Genomic DNA, 16,859 nt, shown 5'->3' with positions numbered 1-16,859 from the left:
TTGGGATCAAATCTGCATGTGATTGCCTCAGATTCAAGTAAAGCAGAACAAAGTTGATTCATTTACTTTTAACTTTCCAGGCTGCTACCCGGAGTGTAGTCCTGACAAGCCATATTTTGATGAGGAAAACAGGGAGTGCGTCTCCCTCCCCAGCTGCACTTCATGGTAGGTCAGTCGATGGTAAGAGAGGTAATAATAGGATTAGAGAGGGCAAGGTAGGCAATGTGTGGTTTATGTTCATAGGAAATTATGGCAGTGACAACAATGGTTAAAACCTTAAGGAGCAGGCTTCTTTGTAAAAGTAAATACCATATGCTGACAGATACTATTCCACATATTCAAGACAATAAAACAACTCCTCTCCTCTTTATCTTCAGCAATCCTGAAGAGAAACTGTGTACCGAAGACTCTGAAGGTAACATTTGAATACCTTTCACTGAGTGATGATAAGACTTGAAACGACCAGACATCACATGTTGCTGCAGGCATGTTGCTAGCTAGTTCAATAGGTGGAGTCAGAGCAGTACAAATGTGTCAGTGTTTTATCACTTATCAAGGCAGTAATCCCAGCCGTATTCCCTGCCAAGAGGGAATGCTCCCATGCTCTAGGCTGGGTGAGGACAGCGCCAGTTCTGCTTTCAGCAGCCAGTAATTCCTCTATGCAAGCTGACTCCAAGAAGCACAGCAACAAGAAAAATCCAACTCACTTTAAATAAATGAGGTAGACTCTCAATGCAACTTCTTAAGTAGAAACTGAGAATGTTTTCCAGTCAGATAATTCACTTTTGCTTATATGAACTACAGAATGGTAAATCCAGAGTTTGATTTTCTTTTCATTTATATTTATATAATGAGTGTCTCCTGGTATGGTGGCATTTGCTCTTTTGTTGCCTCAGATTGCCTCTGTTGCTACAACGGGAAGACTTACGCCTTAAATGACACTATATACAGCCAAACAGATGAGGTCGGGTGTGGTAATGCTGTCTGTGGTCCTAACGGAGAGATCATCAAAACATTCATCCCTTGCAACACACCATCTGCACCAGCACAAGGTACTATTTATACAAGGTTTGGTGGTGATTTTATCAAGTCTGTAATGGTAACAAGATTCCTCTGTCTCTGAAAAAGACTACTCCTACCTCCATGTCCATGCCAAGCACAGATTTAAGGCAGTTCATGTTTCAGGAAGGAGGGGCCAGAGCTTGTAGGTTTCATGGTGCGCACTAAAAGTGTAATTTTATAGCTGCTTACTGTCAGTGGGGTAAGGATAGAATAGAGGGTTTCAGCCATTTTTCAGTAGAGCTTATACGATATCTTTGGGCCTTCCACAATTAGTCTGGTGTGGTTAGTCTCAAAATTTCATAATTCATAAACCTTATTTTTCTCCTTCTCATATTGTTCTTACTGTACTGGTTTCTACATTGGAGAAGCCAGTCTCAAGGGGATCACTGGAACAAGAAAATAAAACTACCTGGTGATTTATTCTCCTCACAAAAGAGAAGTTGCAGTTTGAAGGGGACATGTATAAACAGAAAATAGGAAGCAAAAAGATGAAAAGATGAAGTTGTGCCATGATTATAGCAAAAAAAAAAAAAAAATTGGCTGAAAAAAAAGTGTATTATCCTGCAGTAGCAAATTATACAAAGTGAGGCAAGCAGAACTAAAAGCTATCTTCTCTACTCAAGTGAGTGGAAGAGTTAAAGACCTGATGGTGAGCCTGTGTGCTTCCTGTGTTTACATGTTTCATTCCAGGTGTTATGTGGTAATAGCTAAGAAAGAAAGGATTATTCAAAGCAGAGTATAGAGTGGCTTCATTAAATGACTGAATAATCTGTCTGTATTTAAACCAACAGATGCTTCACAACTAGACATTAAAAGACAAAACGGTGTGCCACTGGAAGTCACCTCTCCAAAGTCAGGTGAAGTCATACAGGATTAGGAAGTTCAATAAGACCTTAATTTGGAATCAAATTAAGAGACAGTGGAAGGGAGTTTTATTTTATTCTATATAAAAATACCAGATACACACACTTAGAAGAGCGTGTGTATTATTCTAGTAGCATATAGTGTGTGTATATGGGGGTTATAAGTATATAGAGAGGGTGTTTTTATTGTGTACCAGTACAGAATGTGATGGAGGTGGAAAATGATTTTGTTCTTCTAAACATAGAGAATGTAATAGACATCGTAGGGCTTGAATGTAGAGTAGCAAAGATCTGGTCATTAATAGACTTCCTTTCCTGCAGAACCACATATGCAACCTGTAACATCTGCACCACCATCATCAATGCTAACCACTCCCTGCTTCTGCACTGACAATGGACAATTGCTACAAATGGGTGAGAAACCAAGCAATTTCTTTTTTTCTGCACTGTTGATGTGAGAAGATGTTATGTTAGATTAATGTGCTCCAGCAAGTGCTGATTCTGTCTACTGCAATTACACATGGAATTGTTATGTCTTTGAAGTGTAACTAACACCTTAAAAATTACAGTTCTCACGTACCCTGTGACATTGTCCTGGTTTGGATATCCCTGGTGTAAGGAAGTTTAGAGCAGATGCTAACTTCATTGTACTCCAGCACAAACCCTGACTCACAAATCCCAAACATAGGTTTGTAATCCACATTCATATTCCAAAGATAGAGAAGGCTTTTTCATCTTAGTAGCTCCTGAACCATTTATCTCATGGTCTTTGTGAAGACCAGATATGCTTAGTGATATATGTGGTATTCTCTCCTCTTGGACTCATTTTCAATTCCCACAAGTGTACTCAATGAAGAATCTGCAGAAGAACTGCAGATTTGCCACCTGTGGCCCTCCCTCAGGCTTTGCCATTTGGATGAATTGAGCCCTGGTTCAGTTGTTAGATTCAAGCAGTTGCAGACAGTCACAGCTGAAGGTGGCCATCAGGTGCAGTCAGGCCCAGTTAAATGTAGGGCTGAGTATGTGATTGATCTGTGATGCATAGCCTTTAAGAGTTCACAGCAAACATTTACCACTTTCGTAGGCAATTCAGTGCTGATTGTTGGGTTTTGGCCTTGCAGGAGAAAATATTTCTCTGCCAATGAATATATCGGGTCATTGTGCTTACTCTATTTGCAACGCGTCATGTCAGATTGAATTAATCTGGGCAGAGTGTAAAGTTGGTCAAACTGAGGCACTCAACATCTGTGATCCAGACTCTGAAGACTGTCCACTGACAGCTGCTCCCAGTGCAACAAGCCTAGTTCCTGTTACCACGTTGGCTCCTGTGAGCGATTGTCTTGGGCTCATTCCTCCTAGAAAGGTGAGAGACTGGAAAGAAGGTGTGGTTCTTTACAGTGTTGCCTCCAGCCAAGATTTGGCATTCTCCACATGCAGATTCCTCTGATGCTGGTCAGCACCGCTGCAGCTGGCCTGTAGTTGTGGCTGAACTAGGTGATTGAGAAATATAGCAGAAGCCCTCAAATAATTTAGGGAATAAATTGAAGATTATGCTGTTCAGTGAAAAATCTAACAGGCTGGAGGCAGGCAGAGCCACATGAGCTGAAGAAAGGCTAGGAAACCCCACCTGTCTGTGAACTGCCATCACAAGTGGTCAGGACATTAATGCTGAGACCTGCACAAAATGTTGCAGAACAGAACAAAATGTCAAAGCTCTGTCGATTGCAATACTTTTCATATTATCTGACAGAGAAAGAGTAGATAGCAAATAACGCCATACCAAACAGGAACATGAATGGAGGGTGGTAGTTGTGCATGGTTTTAAAACCTTTGTTATATTACTTTGCTGTGTTCCTCTCCTGCTCTCTTTCAATCTGCCAATAGTTTAACGAATCATGGAATTTTGGAAACTGCCAGATTGCCACTTGCCTGGGAGAAGGAAATAATATTAAACTGTCCAGTGTGACTTGCCCTCCTCAGCAACTGAAACTCTGTGTGAATGGTTTCCCATTCATGAAACACTATGATGAAACTGGCTGCTGTGAAGTCTTTGAGTGTCAGTGTAAGTACTGCGGCAGGTGAATTCCTGAAATTTGTTACGCTCAGCCCAGCCTCAAGCAAGATAAATCGGTGTGATCAACATCTGTATTACCTTTGTATTGATTCAGTAGGATGTAATGGAGCAGAATTCCCACCTAAAATGTTGGATATTAAGAGCAGATAAGAGTCCTTGCTAAGCTATGTTTTCTTCATCAAACTGGTCATTTCAGCTCTCATTGAAAGAGATTATAAAAGTTAAAATCAGCTTGAAGCTGAGAAGTCGAACTCGAAGTGTGCCACTCTGTCTTCCAGGTATTTGCAGCGGATGGGGAAATGAGCATTATGTGACTTTTGATGGAACATATTATCATTTTAAAGAAAACTGCACATACGTCCTTGTGCAGCTAATTCATCCCAACTCTCACAACTTCTGGATTCACATAGACAACTACTACTGTGGTGCCACTGATGGAGCAATTTGTTCAATGTCCCTCCTCATTTTTTATTCAAATTCTGTTGTTATTCTGACACAAGCAATGCAACATGGAAAAGAAACAAACTTGGTAAAGTATTTTGTTAAAATCAATCCTCATAACTATTTTGCTGTAGCTGTATTACTCTACTGTCAAATGCCCTGCCATGACAAAGGACGAAGCTCGTCACAAATGGCATGGGTAGGAAATGCAGTTACATTCCTAGCTCTATCTTTTTGCTTAGTGTCAGCAAAAAAAAAAAAAGTATATTCTAAAAACTTGGAAAATTGTCACATAACTGAAGGACTTGTTTTTCTTCCTGATGGAAGTAGTCAAATATAAGTTAGAACATATTAAAAAGGAAGCACTGGGAACTGCCTAAATGATTGCCTTTGTCAGACTTCATTTGGTGCACCTGAGAGCTGAATTTGTGCTCTACTTGCCAGACACAAGCTATGTATCTTACTCAACAGAAAAATGTCCATAGAGACCTTTTGCTTCTCTTCTTTCTAGATTTTATTTAATGGCAAGAAAGTTTTTCCGGATATTTCCACGAATGGTATCACGATAACCAGTTCTGGCCTTTACGTCATAGTTGAAATACCTGAATTAGAAGTTTATGTCTCCTACAGTCGACTTGCGTTTTACATAAAACTCCCTTTTGGAAAGTTTTATAACAATACCATGGGACTGTGTGGTGAGTGTGCTCATCAGCTGGCAGTAAAGAATGCAATACATTTTCCTCCTCCTTTCGTTTGTCCACTTGTAAACATCTCTAAACTTTTGCAACTCCAGTGATTTTTTAAGTTTCACAACTTTTAACAAAATTGTCCCTAATTGGTGAAAAGGCACTGTCAGAAGATACAGCTTTGAGTTACCCCCTTTCATTCTGTCCACATTTGCTGGTGGATGGAGACAAGCTTTCTCTAAATCTCCCTCTTGATCATATGATCATACTTACTCACTATGGGAAGATACGGAATCTGGAGAGCCCTGTGTTAGAGAGAACCATCTCAGTTTCCTTAGCTGTTGTGAGAAATGCATTAGCCAAGACCTCAGCTCTGGTTTTCATGAGTAACTGGCAAACTATTTCTTCTAGCCTTCTCCTACAAAGTTCTTGTGAACTCATCCAGGACCATGTGTGTTACTTTCTCACAAGAAGAACTGCCTTCCAGGTATTGCTGTTTTACGTAAAAGCAGTTTTATCAGCATCAACTGTCCTTGAACTGTCACTTTGCTTTTATATTGCTACCAGGTACGTGCACCAACCAGAAGGTTGATGATGCTATGAAAAGGAATGGTGAGGTCATTGAGTCCTTCAAAGAGATGGCATTAGATTGGAAAGTCCCAGATCCTACCAACAGATACTGTAATTCAGGTGTCTCAGAACTGGCTGAGATTGGAAATCATCAGCATTGTGAGCCTTCTGATCTGTGTAAAATCATCTGGTAAGACAGCTCCCAAAAGAGACAAATGAGATAATTTTGTGCTTAACTGCAGGGCTTGGGTGACCTGCTTATGTGTCACAATGAAAATGTGAATTCTAGTGTACCCTGAAAAAGTGAGCAGTGAATTGACATGTGAATGTTCCTGAGTTTTGCAGATCAAAATCAGTCCTCCCTTAATAGTGCCTGCTACTTGACACTGGCTCTGCTTGTCATTTCTGGAGAACTTAAGTTGGAACTAGCTATAATTCAGTATCTGAATGCTTTGGGGATGAATAGGAACAGAGTCAGAATATAGCCAGCGTGTGTGTGTCTGTTTTTAAAATAATTTTGTGGTTTAAAATAGGATTGTCAACAATGTTGACATTAAAATGTCAGTATATAGAACTATAGCTGTGAGCCGTGCAGGAGACTCTCCTTTGCAGGTCTCAGTCCGATGTAAAATTGCTTTGTTTCAAAGCATTGTAAAGAATGGGAGGTAAAGCTTTCTTAATTAAGCTGTGTGGGTGTATTGTCTATTGGGGCAACTTGTAGTTGTATCTTTACCTTGAGGCTCTCTCTGGGTGGGGATCGGTTTGGTTACACATGTAGGCGTATTGCTTATTGGAGCAATTTGTAGTTGTGTCTTAAGGCTTTCTCTGGGTGGGGATTGGCTCTGAGTTGAATTCTTCCTTGGAAGTAGCCCAAGGAAGCAAAATGCCATATCTGTTTCCTTGTTTTGAGAAGGAACCTGACCGAGTGCCACAGCGTGGTTCCCCCGCAGCCCTACTACGAGGCCTGCGTGGCCAGCGGGTGCTCGGACCAGCACCCCAGCACCGAGTGCCAGAGCATGCAGACGTACGCAGCCTTGTGTGGGCTCCACGGGGTCTGTGTGGACTGGAGGAGGCAGGCGAATGGGCAGTGTGGTAAGCCTGGGAAAGAGAAAGACCTTCTAGTGGTGAAGTAGCTCTGGTCTGTTCTTTCCTCACCCACACACCTGTTTCTGTCCCTCTGCATCGTCAGCCTTCAATCTTTCCTAAGCTGCTCTGGGCCTGAGAAATACAGGAACTAATCAAAAGAGTTGTAGTTCAGAAATGGTGCAAAACAAGTGGGAAACAGACCCCTGGTCTTTCCTGCAGAGGAGTGGGTTGGGACATTAGCCACGTTTCTCCCCTTTGTGTCAGCTACAGCTTCGTCACTAGATGGCAATGCACAGCTTCTCTCTGCCTGCTTTACCCTGCTCAGGGGACCTGGGTAAACACTTGGTACTGGTGCAAGCACCTTGCCGAATCCATTAAACCCCTCTTGCTGAAGATGTGGGGACCCCTTGTTGGGCCGGAGCCTGGGCTGTGCTGTCCGTGGGGGCAGCCTGAGCTAGTGCATGCTGTATGTCCGTCGTGTGACGGAGGGTATGAGTAGGCCCAGGCTTTCTAACCAATGTTCTGTATTGCTCTATAGAGGCCAGCTGTGCTCGGGATCAGGTCTACAAGCCATGTGGAGAAGCAAAAAGAAACACTTGCTTCAGCAGGTGGGTTATGTCCTAAGGCAAAGGTCCAGCATTTGAAATGTGCCAAGAAAGGCTGGAAGTTGGCATTTCCTTGCGTATTAGGTGTCTGCTTCCCACAGGCACAATTCTGCCTCTCATTCATTTCTGTTTATATTCTTCTAATTGTGTAGAGAAATCATTACGGACATCCTCCCCTCCCAAAATAACACACCGGTGTTTGTTGAGGGGTGCTACTGCCCTGATGGAAAAACTCTGCTGAACGATCATGATGGCATTTGTGTTTCTGTCTGTGGTAAGAAATGTAAAAAGGAAATAGGGGAGACCTTCATACTGAACATTTCTAGCTAGGCTGGAAATGTTTCTGATTGACCGTTTCCCCCTACTTTCACACAAAAAACGGAACTTTTGAAAGAACAAAGCATATTTAGGAGGAGGATATTGAAATATTTTGGATACACAACTTGTGACTTTGCACTCTGGATCTTTCTTTTTGTGTCCATTTCTCAGGTGCCTTTTATTCCTGTACTCTCACTTCTGTTGTTTCCCCAGGTCAGTTATCACTAAAGGAATCTGTAATTTGTTTTATAGGTTGCACTGCACAAGATGGATCAGTGAAACAGGTAGGAAAAAGGAAAATGCTAACTTTATACTATAGCTGGGTGCTGTGACCTATGGTAAAAATGATTGCATGAGTTTCTTTGAATTCTAAGCTTAAATACTAGTGAACGGTGTTGACAGTGGGGAAGGAAAGAGCAGATTTTAGTAACTCCAGGACTTCATTAATAGAGATATGGAAATAAAATTAGCAGTTAGTGGGAAGCACTTTTCTGGAGAAGTAGCAAGTTTCCTGTTCTGGAAACATGTAAACCTACAAAGGAAGGTGGCAGGATTTTTTTCTTCTCTGCCCTCTGGGATTTGAACTTTGATTTTTTCCAACATAATGAAATAGGACAATCTGGCCCTGTGCTGCTTTGTGGTAGGCATTCATTAATCTAATGCTTCTAGATTTTGCTCTCTGAACAACTATTTCTTTTGTTTTCACAGCCTAGAGAAGCTTGGGAGCATGACTGTCAATACTGTGCTTGTGATGAAGTGACCTTGAATATCTCTTGCTTCCCCCGCCCTTGTGCTAAATCTCCACCTATCAATTGCACTAAAGAGGGCTTTGTACGCAAAATAAAACCACGTCTGGATGATCCATGCTGCACAGAGACAGTCTGTGGTATGTAGACAATTCACATGGCATCATGTGGCATCATTTGCCTCATGATGATCCTCAAGTGAAATTAAAAAAAAAAAAAATACACAGCAGGTACCAGATTCAAATAAACACTAGATTTAGTCATTTATTCTTGCTGTCAGAAGAGACCTCCTCTGGTTCAGCTTCTATTCTAAACTAGAGCCATGTTCCACTTGATATTTAAGTTGGAAAATGCCACATGAATCATTGGGACCACTAGGTAGTTCACAGGATCCTCTGGCTTTTGTCCCTTCTGAGATGCTGGGGTGATCCTTGCACATAGGTTCATCCAATATGGAAGGATGGACTTTCCTGTCTCTCTTAAGGCCTCATGTGTAGCTTCTCTATATATTTGTTTGCCCTCACCATTCAATGTGCATCCTCCCAGTCCCAAATGCCTGCAACAGCACAGGACCTCCTCCTTAGTCTGCTCAGACCCTGGCCATTTCTAGTACCCATAGGAGGATGAAGGATGGGATCCTGGCAGTGGTAGGATGTTTTTCTCTTCCTCATCCCTTCGTGCTTCCATACATTGGGCTCCTTTGGGTGCCTTGAGGGAGCAGTGAGCACTGACAGGGTGCTGTAGCTTGCACCTTCCTACCTTTATGTCTCTGGCCCTCATCCACTGCTTCTTCCATTTTTTTTTGTTTGTTTGTTTGTTTTGTTTTCATTCTCATTTGCTTTTACCCCAATTCTTTTTCTCTGTCATTTCCTTTTTTCTCTGAGGTGAGTATGTTTATGTGTTTAGTTTAGCAATGACATCTAGTGGGGGAAGAGAAAGAGGAACAAGGGCCAGAACTGCGTGCCCAGGGAAGACCTTTATAAAAGGGCAAGCTATGAGAAACTTTATTTGTACGTGTCCCAACCTCCAAAACTGTTTGGTTCAAGAATCATTTACGTCTTCCCTATTTCTTGGATGTTCAAACTTTGGTCTGCAAGAAAAACTGCTGGACAGGATGATTTGGCTTACTTTATCTCCATTGTCTATTGCAGAATGTGATATAAAAACCTGTGTTATCAACAAAACAGCATGTGACTTAGGTTTCCAACCCGTGGTAGCTATATCTGAGGATGGTTGTTGTCCTATTTTCTCCTGTAGTAAGTACCATGTTTCCTTAAGAAATTTTATTTATTCCTTCAACTATTTCAGTTTTTCTAAATGAGTCAATATCACAAGAAGTAGCCTCTCCCTTTCCTTCCCAGCCTTTAAAATTTTATGGAGGTGGAGTAAGTGGTGTAACTAATATTCAATGAGCTCCTGGGATGTAAGTTATTGATCGAATACTGCATTTCTATTACGTTGAAGCCATACAAAAGTTCTGCTGTCAAACTATTTCTGGAATTGCACACCTGACCCAACTTCCCATTTTCTCAGTGACCAGCAAGGTGGTTAACAATAAAGAAAAGCTCAGCTAATTTCAAGCATGGGTAACTACATGAGGTACATTGTTTTTGCCATATGTAAGATACCAGGATATAGAATTACCCCACACTTCATGCACAACATCTGAGCAGATATTAAATGTAGGCTTCAGAATAACAATTTAACAGCATGTTTTTCCCTCTTGTGCAGGCTATGAAGGCTAGCAAATAAACTCAGTTCTACTCTTTGTCTTCTCTAAATCACTGAAAATTTAGAGATGAGTACGGTAACTGGTTACATCATTCCTAGCACCTCCTTTTCATTTTATTTTTCTTACAGTACCAAAAGGTGTATGTGTTTCTGAAGGAGTTGAATTCAAGGTAGGTCTTCCAGACACTTCTTTCCACAGGTTGATGCAGCCTGAATCAGAATTGTCTGAACTTATTGTCAACACTTAAGAAAAAAGCAGAATTAAAGTGTACGTTATTTTATTCCTGCCAGCAGTCTAATGTGTTGCTGGAAATATTAATGACTAGGTAATGCTAGAGACCAGTAGCTTGCTTACTAAATGAGATCTTACCTGTGTTTCAGAGTCTAGAAGTCAGAATTGTGACTGAATACAAATTTTAAAACTCATTGGATGTTGTAAGATTAATTACTAGGTCAAACTGAGGAAAAATTGAAGTTTGGAGTTTATAAGGTAACATAACTCATGTCATGTCATCAATGCACTTGAATATGTCAACCTCATGTTCATTTTGTGATACTGAGAAGTGTCAGGTCTGAAGTCAGATCTGGAGGTATTCATTTCAGGAAGTTCTGCCAAAAATAAATCCTGAGCATAATCATTCATGTTTGATAGTCCAGGGGACATATGTTTATTCTAGAACCCACCGATTTCTTGCTGTTACCTGTTTCCTCTCTGCTTTTCTTTATCTTTTCAGCCTGGGGCAGTGGTGCCTAAGAGCTCCTGCGAGGACTGTGTGTGCACAGATGAACAGGATGCTGTGACGCAAACCAACCGCATCCAGTGTGTTCCAGTGAAATGCCAAACCACCTGCCAGCAGGTCAGTGCCACGCACTCAGCCTCCCCCACCACAAACAATGGCTGTTGCAGGACGCATGGTAGAACCGTGGCAGTAAAACTGCTGCCTCGGTAAAAGATAGCAGGATATAATCTTCTGTTAGGTCCTCTTTAGGATGCTGGCCATTTTTGCTCTACCAATTTAAGAGGCCACCCTTCGAGAGATGCCCTGAAGGGAAGTGATTACAAACCTGTTAGAGAGAAGTCTGACTGCTGAAAGATGATGTTTATGTTGTTCTGTTGGTGGTGTTTTCAGCTCCAAAATTAAGATTATAAGGAAACCGCACAGTTGTTTTGAGTTTCCAGGCACTGCTTGGTACTTGTGAGCTGAGAGTCTGTGCACAACCTGCTCAGTCTATTACTGAATGCAAGCAAAGAACGGTTTCTGTTCCATTCTCACCCAGAAAAGGCTAGATCCACTACCAATCCTAAAAATTGCTAAAACCACTAACCTTTATCTTGAAGCAGGACAGATCCATAGAAAGACCGCTGGATACCTAAAACACAGGGAAGGAAATAATTGATGCACTATCTTCATGTGTCTGACAGTGACAGTTCTAGTGAATAACAGTATCAGACCAAGTGGCGGTAGTAGATTTTTAAGTAATCACCTGATGAATTAATTTATTTGTTCTAACTTGTGTGTTAGCACAAAGAAGAGCAGCAAATAGCAGGGTGTATATGGTAACTGAAGTGACCCAGAAGTAACTTCAGTATGGGAAAGAAATCATCAGCTTTAATTGTCAGGCTTAAAGTGATTCCAACAGGTTTCTAACGGCAACAGAAATAAAACCAGAAGGTTGGCTCATTTCCACTGCCACCTCCAGTGTGGCTTTGATCTGACAGTGTTTCATGAACAGGACTGCAGGTAATATTGCTAAATGGTGACCTTATTCCCACAGGGTTTCCGCTACGTGGAACAGGAGGGTCAGTGCTGCAGCCAATGCCAGCAAGTGGCTTGTGTGGCAAATTTTCCGTTTGGCAATGTCACCATCGAGGTGAGTGCTCCTTTGTTCTGCATGGAAAGCTGAATTATCCAAAAGACCTCAACATCTTTTGAAATCAGTGTCATACATTTTGAAGCTGGGAAGACCCTTAGGAGGTCTTAAAATGTCTCTATTTCCAAAGTAAGTGTTAAGTTTTATATGGCTGCTCCTTGCTATGTGCATCTTGCAGACTTGCAGACACTGCTGTGCTGAAAATTATGCATCTCTGGCAGGAATGGAAATCATGTCACCCTCTCTTCGTGACATGCAGCACAGGGAAAGAATTTGTAGGGGATGGTGACGTTGCAAAACACTGCTCTTGCAGAGATATGTGAGCTGGCTTCACATTACACTGCTCTGATACTGGAAGAAATGTCATTTATCTTGCCCTGGAAACACAAAGCTAAATAGTTTGAGCAAGCTGATATAGCTGTACTAACACTGGTTCTGAATTTGCTGGGGCAAAAATCGAAAGTGTCATAGCTGCTGCAGTGTAGTTCACCTTGGTAACACCCAGGTAATACACCACGTCTCCTCAGCATAGTGTTGTGTAGATGTGAACTGAACCTCAGGCTAGCTGTTTGCTTTTATTACAGCCTGCTATTGCTGTGAATAGTTAATGCTGCCATCTCACCCGGTGGCTATTTTCTTATGTGCTATTCTCTGGTAGCTCCTGAGCTCGGCATCTTTTCTATTTCATCCTTTTGTTCCTTGATAAATCTTGCAAGCTAGCTTCTTCTGTGCCAATATATAATTTTTATGCTTCCACTTAAAAGGTGGTTACCACAAAGATACTTTGCATTTATCCATTAACCTCTATTAGGAAGAGTATTTTCCTCTTTCATAGTTTTTACTTTTCTTCCATCTATTAAAAAACTTCAAAAGCTGTAGAAGAATTTTTTCTTTTGCATATAAGCAGCGCTACAGGCTGGGAGATGAGTGATTGGAAAGCTGCCTGGCAGAGAAGGACTTGGGGGTATTGGTTGATAGTCGGCTGAATGTGAGCCAGCAGTGTGCTCAGGTGGCCAGGAAGGCCAACAGCATCCTGGCCTGTATAAGAAACAGTGTGGCCAGCAGGTCTAGGGAAGTGATTGTGCCCCTGTACTTGGTTCTGGTGAGGCCGCACCTCGAGTACTGTGTTCAGTTTTGGGCCCCTCGCTACAAGAAGGACATGGAGGTACTTGAGCATGTCCAGAGAATGGCAACGAAGCTGGTGAGGGGTCTGGAGAACAAGTCTTACGAGGAGCGGCTGAGGGAGCTGGGCTTGTTCAGCCTGGAGAAGAGGAGGCTCGGGTGACCTTATCATGCTCCATAGGTACCTTTAAAGGAGGCTGTGGCGAGGTGGGGGTTGGTCTATTCTCCCACATGCCCGGCGATAGGACGAGGGGGAATGGGCTAAAGTTGCACCAGGGGAGGTTTAGGTTGGATATTAGGAAGAACTTCTTTACTGAAAGGGTTGTTAGACATTGGAATGGGCTGCCCAGGGAGGTGGTTCAGTCACCATCCCTGGAGGTCTTTAAAAGACATTTAGATGTAGAGCTTAGTGATATGGTTTAGTGGAGGACTTGTTAAGTGTTAGGTCAGAGGTTGGACTAGGTGATCTTGGAGGTCTCTTCCAACCTGTGAGATTCTATCCCACCTCTATTAACAGACCCATCTTCTGTACTTCGTAGTGTCTCTTAGCATTTCTGCTCCTACCTCTATACTCATTCTGCCACCAGGACATGGGTGAGCTCAGTAGATGTGAATTCCAGGATAATATGAACATCCCAGCCCCTCTGCCAGTTCATAGACTGTATTACTATTGCATTGTTCTATTTATATTGTTATATTATATTGCAATTATTTTTTGTCGTTTTTTTTTAGGTTGGAAAAAGTTATAAAGCACCGTATGATAACTGTACTCAGTACATGTGCACTGAATCCGGGGGGCTGTTTTCCTTGACTAGTACAGTAAAGGTCTGCTTGCCATTTGAGGAATCAAACTGTGTCCCAGTAAGTATTTTAGCACCAGAAAAAAAAAAGCTGTCTGAAATGAGCCCTGCCAGTGCTCTGGGAGGCTTCTATACTGTTTTGAATGAGTCATGTCAGTGTTTCTTGACCTTTCTGAGTTGGTCATCCTTGTGTGAAAGAAATGTGCTTTTTCAGCCCTGAATGGAATGTCCCATGGAGGTATAACAAAAGTTATACTTTCTAAGAAATCCACATATTTTACTTCTTGTGAAGTAAGACACTGGAACTTGAAATAGAGGAGCGCTGGGGCAATGGCACAGTGGGATTTTTCATTACTTAAGAAACACCAGTGCATTACAAAATGCAATTGAACAAATGATGACTTAAAATGGACCTGTCGGGGAACCACTGAACATAGTCTCTTCTACTATGGGGTCCATCGCTAAGCAAGTAAGTGGTAGATGAATGAGCAACGGGGAGCATTAGTGACAGGCTTTTCAGTGACCAGTGGTTTCCAGTAGCTTCCAGAAAGGGCTTTGCAGGTTGTTCAATTCCAGGAGCATGTGTCATTGTCTGGTTTTGGAGTTGGCTTTTGTGCTGGCTTCAGCAGGATCTACATCACATCAGGCATACATTACAGAACATCCCCCCTGGCTTATGAGTGGATATAGTTGTAAGAATATTCAGTCCCTACTGGATATTTTTAAAGCTGTTTTGTATACAACTGGTACACAAACAAGTCTGAAGAGGAATTAGTGTGTTGGTTAGAGATGAGGGTATGTATCTGAACCCTCTGTGTTGCTACTAGTTGCTTAGCAATATACGTACACTAGACTAGAGTATCTAAACTTCTCTGGTTCTTTGCTTTCTATATAGGGGACAGTTGACGTGACTTCAGACGGCTGTTGTAAGACATGTGAGTGTGTTAAATCATTGATTCCCTACTAAAATACTGCTAGGTTCTCCACTACTTGTAGCCCTTCTTCTGCATGCACCAAGAACTTCGACAGACCAGAAGGCTATGTTCATGTATCAGCACAGCAGTTTTGTACCTTACAGCCAAGGCTCAAAAATTGCTTTGTTCTTCCAAGGGGTACACTAAAAAATTTTTCTTCTTTCTGCATTTTTAAAAGACTGAAATACTGTTAGTTTGAACTATACTTCCAGGGAGAGAATTTGTAGGAATTACGTTCTGTATTTTTCCATTTGAAAGTTATATGGGAAAAAATTGGTTTTCTTCTATATCATCCACCCAGAAACTGTAGGTTGTTACAGTCACAAATGTTAACAAATACCATTCATAGCACTTAAGGTGTTTTTGTTGTTGTTTTTAATATATCCTTTTGGTCTTAGTTCAGCAGTACCTTTACATGAACTTATACATGTCTTCATTTGAGCCAGTCCCTGAACAGAAAAGTATCTAGACAAGTGGGGAGTTGTTTTTGCTGAATTAGTGCCTATTTGCACTCTCCTTATTTATTTATTACTTGTGTGTGGTGTGTGTGTATTTGTTTTGTTATGCATTTAAACTACAAGTGGTTTCAGTAAGATGATCTGCTCTTGGCTTCCCAGCAGGTGTCTTTCAAAACTTCTTTTGCTCCCCAGTCTGAAGAAGTGTAACAGAAATATTCTCCCACACAGGTGTTGACCTGCCACATAAATGCAAACGCAATGTGAAAGAGCAGTATATTGTTCACAACAACTGTAAGTCTGCTGCTCCGGTCCCAATGCCCTTCTGTGAAGGGACATGCAGTACCTATTCTGTGTAAGTAGGAAACCTCTCTGTCCTCACCTGTGTCTGGTCTTCCTGGGTTCTTGTTTAAAAGGATCTGATTGGGAAACTGGGTGTGAGAACAGCAGCAGTTGTCAATGTGATGAAATGCCTTTAGCGTGATGGGAATGCCTTATCTTAGGATAATAGGTCCCTCTGCAAAGAGACCATCTAAATGTATTAGCTTCCTGTCCTTATGTGTATTTACGAATAGCTCTGGGGGTTGATGGAGTTTCTTCCTGCTCTTTGGTCTCTGCGTGAATTGTTCATTTCTGTGTTGTCAGAATGTCCTTAATCCAAAACCTGCCAAATTTATTGGGATTTTCCTCACTGATCTCAGAGGATCTGGCCCTGCATAGGTAGTAGCATCCTGAGGAAAGACCATTATGAATAAGCAGAAAAACAAGTCGGAAATCTTGTTTTTTTCTTCATTAGTTGTACCCCTATTTGGAGGAGCGAATACAGATCACATAGGGAAGAAAACAGGTGGTGGACTCATGTGCAAATCTCATTTCTATAGGTATTCCTTTGAGGCCAATGAAATGGAACACAAATGCATTTGCTGCCATGAAAAAAGGAGTCACACAGTGAAGGTGGATCTGGTTTGCTCTGAGCATAAGACAATCGAATTCTCATATGTGCATGTAGATGAATGTGGATGTATGGAAACCAAATGCCCAAAGAGGAGAACATGAGACAAAGGAGACATTTCAGCTCCCATTTAACGCTTCCCTAGCAAGTGAGTAGTTTAGAAAGCAGCTGTGACTAACCTTGAAGTGACCATACTTCTCTCCTGTGCTTTTTTCCTTCTGGTATTATATGCAGTTATGGAAATTAGCTGAGGATTTTGCTCTAAATGTTTGTAGAATAAACTGCATTTCAAAGAGGACCTGTTCTCTTGTTTCAGTGATGCTGCTAAAGGGGCAAGGAGGTTAATTTCTTTAATCCCATATTGGTGTATAAACCAAGGTTATTACAAGGCACTCCAGAGACAGACGATGCCTTTCAAAAGTCCTTCCTGATGGAACTGTGCATTATAAAACCACAACTACGTGCTTCAACTCATTTCCCTCAGAAGGGAAACAGCAATCGC

The 16,859-nt window shown here is 41.7% G+C and overlaps 1 protein-coding gene across 3 annotated transcripts in view; it reads left to right on the top strand.

Moving 5' to 3' along the window:
• The window catches only part of LOC310900538 (mucin-5B), a 43,250-nt gene extending 26,595 nt beyond the window's left edge, over positions 1-16,655 (top strand). For all 3 annotated transcript variants that reach the window (XM_083838666.1, XM_083838668.1, XM_083838667.1), the window contains 23 exons: positions 81-165; positions 378-415; positions 897-1,052; positions 1,854-1,919; positions 2,247-2,339; positions 3,047-3,288; positions 3,810-3,987; positions 4,278-4,528; positions 4,952-5,135; positions 5,694-5,886; positions 6,610-6,788; positions 7,321-7,390; positions 7,540-7,661; positions 7,958-7,989; positions 8,414-8,591; positions 9,603-9,707; positions 10,312-10,352; positions 10,917-11,039; positions 11,959-12,054; positions 13,909-14,037; positions 14,872-14,911; positions 15,637-15,760; positions 16,287-16,655. In XM_083838666.1, the coding sequence (XP_083694792.1) occupies positions 81-165; positions 378-415; positions 897-1,052; positions 1,854-1,919; positions 2,247-2,339; positions 3,047-3,288; positions 3,810-3,987; positions 4,278-4,528; positions 4,952-5,135; positions 5,694-5,886; positions 6,610-6,788; positions 7,321-7,390; positions 7,540-7,661; positions 7,958-7,989; positions 8,414-8,591; positions 9,603-9,707; positions 10,312-10,352; positions 10,917-11,039; positions 11,959-12,054; positions 13,909-14,037; positions 14,872-14,911; positions 15,637-15,760; positions 16,287-16,461 (2,900 nt within the window). In that variant the 3' untranslated portion in view covers positions 16,462-16,655. The remainder of the gene's footprint in view (positions 1-80; positions 166-377; positions 416-896; positions 1,053-1,853; positions 1,920-2,246; positions 2,340-3,046; positions 3,289-3,809; positions 3,988-4,277; positions 4,529-4,951; positions 5,136-5,693; positions 5,887-6,609; positions 6,789-7,320; positions 7,391-7,539; positions 7,662-7,957; positions 7,990-8,413; positions 8,592-9,602; positions 9,708-10,311; positions 10,353-10,916; positions 11,040-11,958; positions 12,055-13,908; positions 14,038-14,871; positions 14,912-15,636; positions 15,761-16,286) is intronic.
• The last annotated feature ends 204 nt before the right edge of the window (positions 16,656-16,859 follow it).

This window comes from Anser anser (assembly GCF_964211835.1).
Source record: "Anser anser genome assembly, chromosome: 5".
NCBI lineage: Eukaryota > Metazoa > Chordata > Aves > Anseriformes > Anatidae > Anser > Anser anser.
The sequence above is the reverse complement of the archived record's forward strand: the minus strand, read 5'-3'. Positions and strand labels throughout refer to the sequence as shown.